This window comes from Acartia tonsa, chromosome 2 (assembly GCF_053477335.1).
Source record: "Acartia tonsa isolate MP-2025a chromosome 2, ASM5347733v1, whole genome shotgun sequence".
Taxonomy (NCBI): domain Eukaryota; kingdom Metazoa; phylum Arthropoda; class Copepoda; order Calanoida; family Acartiidae; genus Acartia; species Acartia tonsa.
In genome coordinates this window covers 10,531,884-10,547,829 of record NC_137261.1, presented here as the reverse complement: position 1 = coordinate 10,547,829, position 15,946 = coordinate 10,531,884, and the positions used below count along the sequence as shown (strand labels likewise).

Sequence of the window (15,946 nt, the reverse complement as noted above, 5' to 3'; positions counted from 1 at the left end):
CTTTTTGATCAAGAAAATCTTCCAAATGATAAAGAAAGGTGAAAACAGCTGATATGTTTGTGGAAAACAAAAGCAGACAAAATCAAAACAAAACAAGAATGTGACTAGCGAAGTTTTGATGATAGTTTTTTTTCGCATCGTATTACAGACAGCTTTCCGCGGATACTAAAATGTAAAATTATAAGATTAAAGCCAGTTTTGTTAGCCCCCAGGCGGCGAAAGTCCGGGCTAATTAAACGGGTGTCATTTTTATTTTAATATTTGTGCACGATTGTCTATAACACCATGCTATACATTAAAAAATGCATTTAAAATTAATTTTTTTAAAAACCTTTTCTAGATACTTTATTTAACATCTTAAATGTTTTGCTTTTCATATAAATGGGAAACAATGATATCGAGACGCTTGATTTTTATTCTTCTAATTATACTTGTTCTTGAAAATGCAAGGTTTTTAAATTTTTTTTTAGCGCAGCTAATTTTATGATTAGGACAGGGCACGTCCGGCCGTCCGTCCGGCATTCTGTCTGTCTGTCGTATTTTTGTTGATAATTTAAGTGTTTTTAATTATTAATTATTTATCGCATCGCATTATAGACAGATTTCCGGGGAAATTAAAATGTCTTTTGTTATCCCCAAGGGGCCGAAGGTATTAATTTTATGTTTTTTATTTTAAATATTCGTAAAAAATTGTCTACAATGATTTTTCGGTATGGCTGAAACCCGGTTCCTTTTAAGTAATTCCAGCGTTTCAATTTATCAATTTTGAAGCCCTACTGGAAAGGTCTTAACATTAATTCAATTAATTTAGTTGTCAGGATTCAAGTGCGTTTCAATTGATACTGGAATTGTTCATGGAATCTATCTTAGGTAGGTTTTTTCAAACAAGGATGATTAGATGCGTAAGGGGTAGCACAATGAGAGGTATTTGCCTAAGAACGCACCAAGCGCTTTCGCGAAAATTAAAATGAAAATGATAAGACTAATATCAGTTTTATTTGCCTCTAGGAACAGAATGCCTGGGGCTAAAAAAATGATATTGATTTTTATTTTAATATTCGTTAAATTAATGAAAAAATGTTTTAAATATTTAGAAAAATGTGCATGAAAATCGCGGTATAAATCAGCAATTGTTTTAAAAATTATGAATCCCACACACGGTTATTAGCTATTTTACAATTTATTTCCTTTTAAACATAATATTTTTTGTTCATTACACGAGCCTGATATATCAACAACAAAAAACCTAATATAACTGCTGAATGTGATTAAGTGCATAGTACCCTTTATAAATCTATATAGAATTGCGTCCTCCATCCGATGTTTTAAATAGAACAAATTTTGGTCCAAAAGTGTAAAGTTGAAGATGGCTATATGATTGAATGTGCTACACAGTGCGTTTGAAGGTGCTTTGACTTTTGTGTCAGAACCTAAATTGGGACATAATGCATTTCATTACCCTAGGTTAGGTAACTACATTTCACTTTTCAACAAAATCTAAAATGCAGCCGTTTTTGAAAAAATTATATTTGAAAATTTCAAGTTCAATTTTCATCCACTAGGAGATACCGCAAAAAAACACTCCTTAAGTGAGTTGATTCGTGATCATTTTTATTAGTTGCTTTGCTAAGGTCACGTAAATTCAGCCTTAAATAAATCATATATAAAGAGGTTTTATGACAGACTTTATAAAAACAGAGTTGTTCAAAATTTTAAATAAATATTTGCTTTTCTTGTCATGATTATGCGATAACTCCTAGTGGATGAAAATTGAACTTGAAATTTTTAAATCTAATTTTCTCAAAAACGGCTGCATTTTAGATTTTGTTGAAAAGTGAAATGAAGTTACCTAACCTAGGGTAATGAGATGCACTATGTCCCAATTTAGGTTCTGACACAAAGTCAAAGCACCTTCATACGCACTGTGGCTAATATATGCATCCTTATATAGCTACGGATGCCGAGCCCTGATAATTATAACTAAGAAATGCTAATTTTGGTCATTATTGCCACAATTTGCTATAGTTGTAAGGACAATTAATTTTAGCTCTTAAAAATGTATATTATATTTTTTATGTTTAGATGGAGTGAAAGATACAATATCAAGATATATAGACAATCTCCCTGCAATGGCTGGATGTTTGGGACAGGTAGTGTTGATTATATTCTTCCAATGACAATTCCCTGCTTATTTAAATACATTAGACTTAATATTGAGATACAATTATATATACCTTAAGATAGCTGTAAAATCAGTAAAAAAGAAACGAATATATATATTTGTATGATTTAGTATCTATATTTATCCCAAACAACATCTTTTAGGGTAAATATCTTTATCTCCTTTAATTTTGATTTTCCCATTTTTAAGACGACATTTATTACAGATTCCAGAGAAAATAGTAAAAAGTAAAAAAGTAAAATATAGATAAAAAAAACTGCCTAAGGACTTTTGGCATACATTTGCACATATTTATTGGATCCTTTTACTGCTCATATCTGTCCAAAACTTATTAGCTAATAAAGAACGCTTTCATACATGTTTTTTTTTAGTTGATTGGATGTCAAATATGCTTCTTCAGGTTATCAACAGTTGACCACAGTATTACACACTCAGGTACACAACAACAGTTGACCATAGTATTACACACTCAGGTACACACCAACAGTTGACCATAGTATTACACACTCAGGTACACAACAACAACAGTTGGCCATAGTATTACACACTCAGGTACACAACAACAGTTGACCATAGTATTACACACTCAGGTACACAAAAACAACAGTTGACCATAGTATTACACACTCAGGTACACAACAACAACAGTTGGCCATAGTATTACACACTCAGGTACACAACAACAACATTTGACCATAGTATTACACACTCAGGTACACAATTTTGTGAATTGTGGCAGTTAGAGTGGTGTTTTTCTTGTAGGCTTCCTGTAAACTTTATCAGCGAGAAGTACAATTATGAGCTTATTTTTTGCACAAAGTTAGAATGCCAATGACTATTTACAATAAAAATACCTTTTTTCATAGTAAAAATTTACCGGTAAAATATAAGTCCCCTTATTTTTCTGCCAGGATTTTACATTTAATCACAGAAGTTCAACCGATTTCTTGGGGAGATTTTGTGGTAGTCTTCTCATTTACACCTTATTTGTCAATAATTCTTAATGTAAAATTGTCAAATTCAGTTTTTAATAAATATTATGTTTTAATTTAGAATGTTTGGTAGATTGCAGTTTTGGCATGGTACCACTTTGCATGGTCTCTGCAGGTATACATAAATGGATAAAGAATATAATACGTAGATATTATGATAGGGTAAAAATTGTCGTCAATTTTGATTGATAACGTTGGCTCCATTCATTAGTCAGTTCATCCATCTAGTAAGAAGGTTACAAAAACTCGAGAGTGCTTTCGCACTAAGTGCCGGTTGAGCACTTATGGCCTCCACCGCTATTTTTTAAGGGAGTTAGTTTTTTCCAATGCCTAACCCCGCGGGGACTTCACCTGATATGTTTAACACTGCGGGGCTACCCAGTACCTAATATTACCTGACCTAAAATAATAAACAAACAAACGAAAAACTTCTCATTTCCTTACTTTGAATTTAATAAGGTGGGAGATATCAGTGCTTACCTGGGTTCTTTGTGTGAAAGCGCCAACTTAAGTTTCAATATTTAGACTCCTTTGTCTTCTGATTACTACCTTTTCTTGCAAAAATTTAGTGTAATAATATCAGCATTGGACTATACAGGGTGGGTGGGGCACATCAATCCGGACTTTTTCTAATTTTTAAACAAATGAACATAAAATCGTCAATTTTAAAGATTTTATTGAATTTTAAAAACTGGGAGGCAGAATAGGTATATGACTATTAGATTATTCAAAAAAATTGACGCCAGGAACAGGTGAAAATGTACCTGTCCAAGCTGGCAAGGTTCTCCTTGATAGTGGCAATGAGGAAGGTCTTTCTGGTATGGGAACCTCAATTGGTGCATGCTTTAAAGTAGCCCCAGGCCCAAAAGTCCGTTGAATTAAGATCGGGCTGCTGAGATGCCACATTTTCTTAGAAAAGTGAGTAACAGCAGGATCTAAATTACCCAATTTTTAAGCTACCCTTAGACACGGAGGCTCTTATTTGGACCACAGTTGAGCTAGAACGACGTTCTTTACCTTTTTGGAAATTGCATGAAGTTCCAGTTTGGGTTGTGAGAGCAACGCAATGGCCGTTTTAAAAAATTTATGTGCCCCACCCTGTAATTACATCCAGTTTTTCAAACACACGCTCTCATTTTGGCCCACTACCTTTAGAAACTTTTATTATAAATCTTGATTGTTTTTTTTTCACTTACAATTTTTTTTTCACTTGCAAAATTTTGTATTTACCAAAGGAGTAATCATTGTGGATTTGCATCAATAAATCTTGATTGTTTTTTTTCACTTACAATTTTTTTTTCACTTGCAAAAATTTGTATTTACCAAAGGAGTAATCATTGTGGATTTGCATTAATTAATCGACTCTTGTCTCATCCCTTGAGATCCCTGGATATTATTATTTCTTTCTTTATTTTTAGCCACTTCTGCGAGACTGCTGCTGGTGTCGAATGAAGAGCTGGACGAAATTCCAGATTTCGGTGTGGAATCTTTCTTCTAACTTTTCCATCTTCGTTAAAAATGGGTTAGCTTGCAATGGAATATGTATTGTAGATATGTTTTAAATAAAAATGAATTGAATTATTATTCGAATTTGTTATTTCCTTTTTCTAAACAAATGTTTTCTATAAAACGTTTAGGGAAAATTAAATTAAGTTTCTTTGATTTGTGATTTGATTGGCTTCTAGATTGGATAGGCTATTATAGAAACATTTAATTGTTAACCAAGGGCCTAACCTTAAAATTTTTCATTTTAATTATGTGATACATAACGCTTAATATCTTCCATAGAACTAGCCATAATCCTTAATGAAAGGAAAATTTATAAATTCATAACTGAATAACAACATAAGTGATGATAATTATTTATGATATTTTCGTTGATTGCTTCCTTTTCAATATAAAAGTGTTAAATAAACATTAAATTAAATTAGCTGCTAGTTCATTTACTTTTATGGTGTGTCATTACAATATAACTGTGTGTAGCGGTTTTCCTCGTATTGCCCTGTTGAGCATAGAATAACCCCCTTTTATTTTCAATCTAATTCAAATTAAGAATAGTATAAAGTTTTATGGTTTGTTTCTTACTTGAGGTCAAGTTTAAATTTGGTACTTTGACAGCCTCGCATTGGTAGACATTCAGGGACGTCCAAGCTTTTTATTTTGACGAGGTTAAAATGAGAGGTTTCAAAGTTTTGAAAGGATTCCTTTGATGTATTTTTAAAATTTTGAGGGGGGATGTAAAATGATAGGTTTCAAATTTCGAGGGGGGTAAACATCGATCTCTTTACCTCTATCCTTGGACGTCTATGTAGACATGGATACATAAAGCGATATATAGAGTAACTTTGCTACTAACAAGAAAACTTTTCAGTACATAGAATTTATTTATCAGATTTATGCATTTTAATAATATTATTTTACATTGAATAGGTTAATAATATGGTTATATTTATATGAATAATATGATAAAATAATATAATTGTAAAGGGATCACATTGTTTATTTTGAGACTACACTACCTAGCTTAGGCCTAATTATAAAGAATAACAATTTTAACATTAAAGGGGTTCCAAAAAGGGATTTGATTTTTTAGTACCATCAAAATGTATTTTATGATAGTTAAAGCAATTTTTAACATTTTTACATATTTACAAATTGTAACTATTTACATTTTTTATTAATGAAATTTATCAATTTTTAAGCCTGAAGATAAAAGCATGACTGTTTGTTAGGGTTACAAAATTTAGGTAGGCTTTTAAACATAGATATATAAACGAAAAATTTAAATTCCCAATTATTGTATAAATATGATTTTTATCATTAAGGGTGAGTAATTTTTTGGTTCATTGATACATCTATTATTATGGCTTTACTACATGTCTGTTTTTAGGACAGGGATTTAGATTTTGAAAATTAAATGGCAGAATAAAACCATAACTTGAATTTTTTATTAAAGTTATCAAAGGGCAACGGACACCAAAATATTGATATCTTGTTTATCGGCCATTTTCTACTATTTTTAAGAATCTTTTTCTTTAGCTTGAAAAAGACATGCATATATATGCATAGCTGTGTGTTTGTATATACAAATGAATTAGATTTGGATAAGAAAGTGTGATACGTTGCCAACTTTTATACAGGACCAAAACTTCGGCGAATAAGGAAAAGTATTCTAAAAAACTATCTTGTTAATTTTAAGCTATTTAATAATAGACAGTTAGAACAACAGCAAAAATTAAATTTAATGTAACTTAATGCCTAACTATGACTTTTGTTAAATTTAACTTTTTCTTTTTCATTATCCGTTTTATAGATAATGCTACTAATGCTATTATTTATCTTGTAAATATTACTCTAATACATTTTACCATCTGTTTTTCTCAAAAAACAAACAGAAAAATTGTAGGATTGTTTTTTAGAATTAAATTGCCTATCTTATCAAATTAGAAAGGCCCACATATGGGTCCTTTTCCCCAGGGAGGGGTTCATTAATGGCGCTTGAATTAATAAATTCCCTTTCTTCTGCCAACCCCAATTTGAAGAGTATACCATAGTGATATTTCAAAACATTAAAATCAGGAAAAGATTAACTTATTGTCCATCGTCCTATCCACGTATCCCTGCCCTTTCTCAAGAATCTCATTATATGCTTGGCCATTTCATATTATTTGTACAAAAACCTTACTTTTATCTTAGAAAAGGTACTCATATTAGTGTAAGAGTATTTTTATCATAAATATGGTGATTTTTCAAAGATTTTCTTTTGTGAAAAATACATTTTAAAAACTATTTATAGAGAACTAAAAGGAAAAGGTTATTAACAGTGTATTTTTAAATGTTTAGAAATGTCAGAAAGAAAAGATTAATATTTTTATATTGATATGCATTTTCAGAAAATGTAACAAGTTGCATAATAAAGAAAGGAGGCGGCAATTTCTGACCATTTGTGCATAGATAACCCTTCTCCAGTTAGGCTTCGCAAACGATCAATATCCGCTGGATTAGAACTGGTTCTCAGACATACTGAAAAATCATGTATAGCATCGTATTACAGCTTAGTTTCCACAAATAATAAAATAAAAATCATAAAATTGATACCAACTATGCTAGCTCGGGCCTCTGGCCCACTCTAGGCTCACAAAACTGGTTTTAATCTTATAATTTTCATATCTGCAGAAAGCTGTCTATAATGCGATGTGATAAATAAATATTAAAGTTAAAAAACTGCCAAATGCAAGTATTACTATTCAAATTTGAATTTGGCACACAAGGTGAAAATTGTCTTCCATCTCTTTAAATTGAAAAAAATGCAACAAGAAAGAATTGTAAAGCTCTAGAAAATTTTAACTGAATTAAACTATTTGTGTATATATAAATGCAGCAATAAAACAATTTTACAACAGGAAAAAGAAAATGCAAGAGAATAACATTGTAAAAAGTTGAAATTTTTGTTTTGTTTTTTAATGAGTATATGTTGTTAATATTAAACGATGTAGGATGTATTTATACTAAATGGGTTGATAGATAGATGGGTATCTTATAAAATTTCACTTTCAAGAGTATTTTGTTTCACTAGTTTACAGTTTCTAATACAAAATTGAGATCACTAGGCTTTTATAAAAAAACTAACTTTTTTTGTTCACTTTTTGTAAAGTTTACTTCATTTATTTTTTATTCTTGTCACATTTTCTTTAAATAAATGTGATGCCTTATCAGGGAGGGGAAGGGCAATAATGCTTAGATTTATCAGCACTCCATTCTTTCCAGAAATAATAACCAGCTACCAAAGATAGATTATCCTAAATAGGATTTAGAAGAAAGATCAATTTTTAAGTAATTGTGCAATCTTTGTGTCCCTGTGTTTTGCACAAGGAAAGTGTTTTTTTATATAAATTATATTTTGTAGATTGATTAATCTCAAAAGCACGACAAATCTCGCAAGAAATTGCAATTTTGGATGAAAGGAGAATTAGGGAATAAAGAAATTGTTTTCATTTAAATTTGAGAGAGAGTATGTGTGTGTATAGAGTATTTATTAACTTTCTATAGATGAAGTTGGAATGATTCTAGTGTTGAGTTTTCACTTATGAAAGGATTCTTGCTATTTGTGGATGCTTTACTGCCATTGGCTGTTTCCTGTTTGTCTTTTGTATAGTTTCTGGTTGCAATAGCAGCCCATTCTGCATCAAATGGATCCTCAAGAATAGAACTTTGCATGTTAGAAGTTAGCTCGTCTAATATTGACGAGTGGAAATTGGAAGAATTAACTTCCATACCATTTGAAGTGCCATTGGCGTGGAAACTTGTAGTGGTATGGTTGGTCAGCTCTTGTGCAGGATAGCTTGCCGGCCAGTCTGTGTTTGATAAGCTGCCAGAATGCTGGGAAGATGTTGGACTGTTGTAGCCGCTTGAAGTACTTGCCTGCTTGGGAAAATCTAGGCTTATACTGCCCTTAATGTTATTTATTAAATGTTGTGCTGTGACATCATGGTTGTATTGTTTGTTGGGGATTATTGACCATGCCGCGGGATCACTCAAAGACGGCGGTGAGCTTAGGCTGGAATCATATCCGCCAGGAGTGCTGCTGTAGTCAGAAGTGGTTGTGCACGTGACCACAGACGACGTGACGGTACTGCTATACACTGGTAGGCTGGTGGGAGCAGCTGCTGGCGAGGCCTGGCTTAGCGACAGCTGCTGTATGGCATTGGTTGTTGTGGTCAGGTGCAGCTGCAGCGAGTTACTAGAGTGGGGGATGGATGTTATAGATGTTGGGGGAAGACCAAAGTTGTAACTAGATGAAGATGAAAATGGTGTGTTTGAATGACTGACCGAAAAGCTTGGAGCTGGCATTATCATGGCACTGTCACGTGGAGTCGAGGTTGTACTGCTGCTGCTGTTTTGTGCGACTGGTTGATCTGGCACGTGCTCCCACGGGTTCAACATCTCACTTTCCGGCGTCTCGGCCAACTTGTGGAGCCGTGTCGGCACCAGCAGGGTGGGTGGCGGAGAGGTGGAGTATGTGGAAGAAGAGTCACAGTTAGGTCCTCCCCGCAGGGCTGGAGTGGAGGAGCCGGATATTCCAGAATACGCGGCCATTTCGGCGGCTGTGAATGGATCATCACTGCTCAATAAATCCAAGGATTTACTTGAGTTTTCCTCTAAATTGGATGATGGTAGTTCAATGTCCTCCAGAATAGGACTATCTCTAAGCATACCATTTGCCCGCCGTTCAACATTTGAGGGAAGATCATTCAGCCGCAGGGAGTTGAGACCCCTTGAATGGCGCTTAAACGGTGTGTGTCCAGAAATCTGTCCTAGGCCGCGGAAAGATGCTTGTCGCTGGTACATCAGCTCTGTAGGCCGTGGCCGCTCCACAGCCTTTGTGTTCTCAGCCTCGGACACAGTGCTTAGTGGCCTTGAGGATGGTGGCTCAATAATTTTCATGGACTGCGGATCAGCCAACCGCTCTGATATTGTCCCAACACGGAATGAGCCATTGCGCGTGAATGATGAGTCCTTGGGCTCATACTGAACTGAAACATTTGCCTTGTCACGCTTCTGTTTGTACTCCAAGCAGATGCCAAACGCACAGCCGACCGCGTGGCTCAGTCGTTCACCAGTATCGCCAACGGCCATGAACGCGTGACACATCCACCGGCGCGTTGTTCCGTCACGGCTAATGTAACTAAAACCGCGCTCAAAATTTCTGTCTGGCGCGCAGAACGACACCTTCTCGATGGTCTGATCGATAATCAGGGCCTTGGTGTCATCATCTACTAGTCTGATAGAGTCGCCGGACACGAACATGGTGCCGCGGACCGTCCGCCGTCGCTCTGACTTGAGCCGTTTCACAGCTGCCTCACACACCTAATAAAAAAAAGATTTTGTAAATTAATATAATACTAAGCAAGGACTATAATGTTTATACATAGCACAGAGTCAGGCCAAAATTTATTTGTGAATAAGTGACAATTTTACTATGCATAGGCAAGTAAAAAAGCTAAACCGAACTCGTGCATAATCAACTACCTGGCCCCATGTCTATCATACTCGTTGCTGTAAAACTAAAAGAAATCGAATGCACTTTTAATTTTGTGTTTTGTGAAAATTTGAGGTTTATCAATATTTTTTTCCGCCTTTGGCTAAAGTAATAATCCTAAAGTTTTCAGCATGTGAAAACTTATGATGAAACGATGATTTTACTAATATAGAAATTTGTCGCAAAATTACTCAATACTGTATTGCTCATGATTGGACGTACTTTCATTTCAAGACTTAATTGTAGAGATGAACTTATAACATTGTTCTTAATTGTCACTTTGAAACATATTCTTTATATGTAAAGCGTTAGTGTAATCATTATGATGACAGTAATATATCAAATTTAACTACAAATATGCTAAAACATTAAGCAATCTAGAAAAACTAATTGATTTGTTCAAAATGTTCAATATATTATTTATTAAGAAGGTTAAAACAAGAACAATTTTATTTGCCCTACTTTATGATATCTAAATTTAGTTTAAAGCCAGAAAATTGTAGGTCTAAGAAGCAAAATCAACTGTATATCATTGCAAAGTTTGTAACGATTAGCTCTTTCCGTTAATTTAGACATGTTAAAAGTGCTTTACCGATTTCAAACTGGGGTTGTGTTTAAGAAAAAAAATAACCCACTCTCTAATTTGATTTTTTTGGTGGGGGGGTTCTGTGCTCTATAGGTTCTTTGAGGGTAAGCACTGACAATCCCTCCACTTATTACAATTTTATTATTGGTTTGAATCCCTCCACTTATTATAATTTTATGACTAGTTTGAAATTGGCGAATTAAGCGCGGCTGCCTAGCCCGTGATTATTTGATGTTTATTAATTAGGTTAACAAACGTATACAAGGTTTTTTTTTGGCAAAAAGTATAAATTAGCTGTTACAAGTCTTGTTCTCCAATACACACTACCCAAATAATGACCAATACTAAGCACTAAGGTCTTCAATGTACATAAAAAAATATAAGGTTGTCCCTTAAAAGGTATTGTAAAGGAAATTTGTACCAATTTAACCAATAAGCATCGATAAAAAGGAAATAATTTACATATTTATGAAGTTTTTTGACTGAAGCTCAAAATCTCGGAAATGGTTCCAACTAAATTATGATTATGAATTATTAACGAACTATGTATTTCTAAAAAAACAAGACTATTTTAGTTCTCAGTGCTGGTCACAAAAAGAGTAAATATTAAGTAGAGAGAGGTGAATATGTGGTATTCGGCAACCGTGAGCCATGCCTATGGCACCCCTGATCTGGGGTTCGGTGGAGGGTCAACGGCCCTCCCCCGAGTCCTGGGGAAGGGGTCTAGTGACCCCCTCCCTACGCTTAGAATTAATGATTGAATCTGTCATGTTTATTATGGTTAACTGTATTCTTAATTCTCCCCCACCCTTTTCAGGGATGGGGGATCATTATTGCCCAAACTGACCATTGTATATGTATTATTTATGCTTTTATGTTATGATTATTTATTCCTATCCATGTTATTATTGTTTGTTGTATATAGCTTCAGTATCTTTTAAACCTTCAATAAAGTGACAACTGAAATTAGATGTTGATCATTATCTAGTGAAAGCTAGAGAAGCGTAGCTTCTCTATAGTAAGGTGTCCACGTCTGTCACACTGCCGTAATCTAATTGAACTCCGGTGTCTGCCATTTATCCTCGGCGGATACCACAACTTTGGTGACAGCTGTGTGAGATTACGGCGAACCACAAGTGTAGAGCAGACGCGCATCTGAGGCTAAGGTACTCCCAGCAGTGAATCTGGCAAAACTGACGCAAGCAACCTGAATTACCCACCCTGGACAGCAAAGTTTAACTCTGCATCCGGCAGTTGTGGAAGCGAGACAGCGAAATTCGACGAATAACCGCGAGCAGCGCTGATATCTAACGGAGAATTGAGCGCCAAAAGGGCTGAAACAGGCCTGCGGACCGGCTGAAACAAGCCAAATAAGTGTAAACGGCTGGAAATAGGCCAACTTTACTGCAAGAAATAGCAGGATCCGAACCAGTGGCGCTAGCAGGACGGGACATTCCCTGCCGCCATCAGCCGGATTTGGATCAGCGGCGCTAGCAGGACGGGACATTCCCTGCCGCCGATAGGCTGAAACATGCCACATAGCTGCAAGCTGCGAGCTAACATACGAGTGTAGTGCACCAGAACAGAGAAAAACTACGTCAACTCCGAGTATCCAATGGACCAGCATCAAGCCCCAGGAGGTGACCAAGCCCCAGGATGGCTCCAGGATGACCCTCAGCCGGCCCCAGCCGAGTACCGCAAGCTGATGCTGAGCAATCTGCCGGAGTTTAGAGGGCCGCCCAAGCAATCCTGGTCGGCACATATCCGCAGACTTGAGATGTCATGGGCGGCTTACCGCGTGCCACCTCATGATTCCCTCAACCGCCGCAACGCCCTACTACTGTCATTGGTAGGGCAAGCGGCGGAAATGGCGTCCCATCTGTTTGGCGAGGCAGGCCAAGCCTTGACCTACGAACAGGTCAAGACCGAGTGTGAATTGCTATTTCACCCTGCTTTTGAATCCCAAACGCTTAAACAAGCGTTTAGGGATTACAAGCAACACTCGACAGAACCTATACAAGCGTACATATCAACTAAGTGCGCCTTGTATAGGGACGCCTACAACCATGAGGATCTTGAGTTGTTGGTGGACGAATTAAATCGTGGAATTCGTAACGCCAATGTAAAACGCCTCATGATGAACCATGAAATTACGAGTGTACCTGAGTACACTCGTAAGGCCATGTTCACCGTGACCATGGTTACTAAGCAGCTGAAGGAAGGTGTGTGCTTAGTGGACTCGACCGACGGGCTGACTGGATCTGCCTGCATCCAGTTGCCCCAATATGACGAGTCGGAGCCAATGGAGATTGGCTCCTTGGCTCCGGGTCTCCACCAGATGGGGAAGGTCGCTCCAGATGACAAGGTTCCCGGCCGCTGCTACCGCTGCCAGGGGAGAGGCCACCGAGCTCGAGACTGCCCAACGCCTGTGGAAGTTAGCCTAGAGGAGAGACGTACCCAGCCACGCCGTGACCGTTCTGCCAAGTGTGAGCGTTGCCACTATGACGGTCACACGGCGGCCGATTGTAGAGCTGACTGGGCCCAGGTAGCCAGCCGCAGGCGCACCGCCGACAAGGGTGCCCCTCCAGGGAAGCCCAGCAGAGTGGCCCATATGGAAGGGAGCGCGCCCCCAGCACCACCACAGCAAGCAGCCGCCCCCAGAGCTGCGGACCGAGCCGATGGGATGCCGCAGTTCGGGACTGTCCCAGCTAGGATCAACGTACTGGGCGGCGCGGCTGAACCCAACCGGGTTGGCCTAGGCTTCAGTCTTAACCATCTAGGGCCAGAGCTGATACAGCCCAACAACATAGCCGAGCCAGAGGTGCTGAGGCCCCAGCCTTTCAGCCTCAACATGATGGAACCTGCCCGACTGAGCCTACCCAGCAAGAGTGGAGGGGCGCTGCCCAGCGTCCCTGAGACGGTGTATGGGGAGGTCCTGGCAGCCGCCGAACGAGAGAGGCAGGAGGTGCTAGCCAGCACCTCTGCATCGATGTATGGGACGCCACCCGGCGTCGCCACCTGGGATGATGGGGGGGTGCTATCCAGCGCCTCCCACCTGGTGCCTGGGGCGACAACCGTCGCCGCCACCGAGAGACCTGAGTCCTGGAACGAGCCAGCGGTCCCAGAGGAAGGGGTGACACCCGTCACCCCCAGTCAGCCAGCGCCACCAGCCTGCAGGGAGAGCCCAGCTACATGCCAGCCAGCGCCACCAGCCTGCAGGGAGAGCCCAGCTACATGCCACCCAGAGCCCCCTGCCAGCCAAGGGAACCCAGCTGCTCAACATCAGGATAAGTTGAATTTGTTAAATGTGTTGTATCCAAAATATTGTAAACACCCAGCCTTGCCTGTGCCCCCTGCACCTGAGGCTGGGGAGATTGAAATTTGGGAAAATAAGGACTTGCCTGTGCCACATGCACCTGAGTTCCTAGGGCAGGGGAGGGCAGTGAGTAAGGGCGAGCCTGTGCCACATGCACCTCAGCCCCATGCCACTGGGCATGCTTTGGACAAGGGAAGGGAGCACTTAGGGCTAGGGGAGCCGACACCCAGGCAAGTGCCAGTCGCTTGCCAGTCTGTCATTGGGGAGGGTATCGGGGTGCCTCGGCCGCATACAGATAACGCTCAATGGAAACTTGTATCTAGCCAGGAGCAGCCCAGCCGTGTCCAGTCCCAAGAAGCAGCCGTGACCAGAGCTGAAGATCCCCAGCCGCGTGTACGAGGAAGATGGTTGCCTGGAAGCCTCTCCCATTGGTGGATGGTCCTGTGGGGCCTCCTGCTGGCAGCCGTGTGGCCTACAACCAGCTACGTCCTGGTGGGGTGGGACTGTGCCAACCCCACCCATGTCACGTCTTACAATAAAGAAAAGATGTGTAACACGGAGCCCCTACACCAAGAGGTGCCCCTGGGCCATGAAGTACACGTCCTGCAGCAAGTCAAGGTGAGGGAAACCACTGGGTACAGTTGTCAGCTCACCGTGTCCCAGTGGACATTCAGGTGTGGGGTATGGGGTCACCTCAAGGTGACCTCGGTCCCCACCCTCATGAGGCCAACCAAGATAGACCCAGAAGCGTGCCGAGACCTGGCCAGGAACCGAGTCTACACGTTGCCAGGCAAGACCCAGCCACTGACGTTCCAGCTGAACCACCCCCTGTTCTTCACCATCGACATGGTGGGCGCCCTCGTCAACAGCCCCGAGGGGGTGGGTTGTGAGGGGGAGGACGTCCACTTTGAGGGCCAGCTATACCGCAATGAATTAGTGCTCCAGGAGCGACGGCTGCTGGTCAAGGAGGAGACCTATGTGGTGGAGGATGGACGGGTGGAGTCCCAGTCTGACCACTTGACCCTAGAGTGTCCCCATTCTGAGCTGTCCTGCATCACTGGAGAAGCAACCTACGTGTGGGACCACCTGGGGAGAGATTGCCCCTTGAGGCTGATCCGCAGCCTCCAGCCCAGCCTGGTGATGGATGCATATCTGGTTGACCATCAGGCTCAGTTTTTCATCAACATGACCAACCCCACCTCGATTGTGAACTGCGACTTCGAGGCACATGCCACAAACCATCCAGCGCTGTTCGTGGCAGCTGACCCAGCCGCGGCTGCGCTGCCCAGAGTGTCGGCCAGGGATGTTGACGTTCCCCTTCAAGCACAGATACATGCAGGTTATATTGGGTTTACCCTGGAAACGCGCATGAAAAGCACCGCAGCAGAAGAAGTGGCGGCCAACTGCTGGAAGCTCCAGCAACTAGACCCGGCCCACCCGGTGCGTGTCCAGGGGAGCACGTTCTCGGTACTGAGGGGAGACATCCTGCTGCAGCTGACCTGCCAACGTCACAAGTACGTTGTCCGCGAACACAAGGAGTGTTGGGACAAAGTGCCAGTAGAGCCCACAGGTTTTGTAGACGCTGTGACACGGGTATACAGTGAACACGCCACCAAGATTCCCTGCTCCTCCACCTACCCCCTGACTGTGCACGCGGAGGAAGGCTGGATAGAGTTAACCCCCGCTCCCAAGAAGAGGCCACCCCCGCTGGATATGCCTAAGCAGTTGTTGACAGAACCCTTAGATGACTTCAGTTCAGGTGGCTTGTATTCGCAGGCTGAGTTGAACGACTGGCAACAACTGCTGGCGTTCCCAGCATACAAGAGTGCCA

General features: G+C 40.1%; 2 protein-coding genes across 2 annotated transcripts in view; one reads left to right on the top strand and one right to left on the bottom strand.

The window, feature by feature from the left end:
* Window positions 1–80: 80 nt before the first annotated feature.
* On the top strand, window positions 81–4,758 carry LOC145304281 (uncharacterized). The gene is made up of 6 exons (XM_080146137.1): window positions 81–450; window positions 812–870; window positions 2,083–2,150; window positions 2,554–2,617; window positions 3,236–3,289; window positions 4,593–4,758. Exons 1-6 carry the CDS (start codon window positions 362–364, stop codon window positions 4,670–4,672), a joined length of 414 nt encoding a protein of 137 aa, XP_080002263.1. The 5' UTR covers window positions 81–361; the 3' UTR covers window positions 4,673–4,758.
* Window positions 4,759–5,538: 780 nt separating this feature from the next.
* The window catches only part of LOC145304289 (uncharacterized), a 43,865-nt gene continuing 33,457 nt past the window's right edge, over window positions 5,539–15,946 (bottom strand). The window contains exon 4 of the mRNA XM_080146148.1: window positions 5,539–10,041. Coding sequence (XP_080002274.1) covers window positions 8,218–10,041 — 1,824 coding nt within the window. The 3' untranslated portion in view covers window positions 5,539–8,217. The remainder of the gene's footprint in view (window positions 10,042–15,946) is intronic.

Bases quoted from the DNA above. Each gene is read 5' to 3' on its own strand.
- LOC145304281 (XM_080146137.1), top strand. From the start codon at position 362: ATGTTTTGCTTTTCATATAAATGGGAAACAATGATATCGAGACGCTTG. The intron at 871-2,082 runs GTAGGTTTTTTC...TTTTATGTTTAG, and splicing joins GTTCATGGAATCTATCTTAG to ATGGAGTGAAAGATACAATA. The intron at 2,618-3,235 runs GTACACAACAAC...GTTTTAATTTAG, and splicing joins CCACAGTATTACACACTCAG to AATGTTTGGTAGATTGCAGT.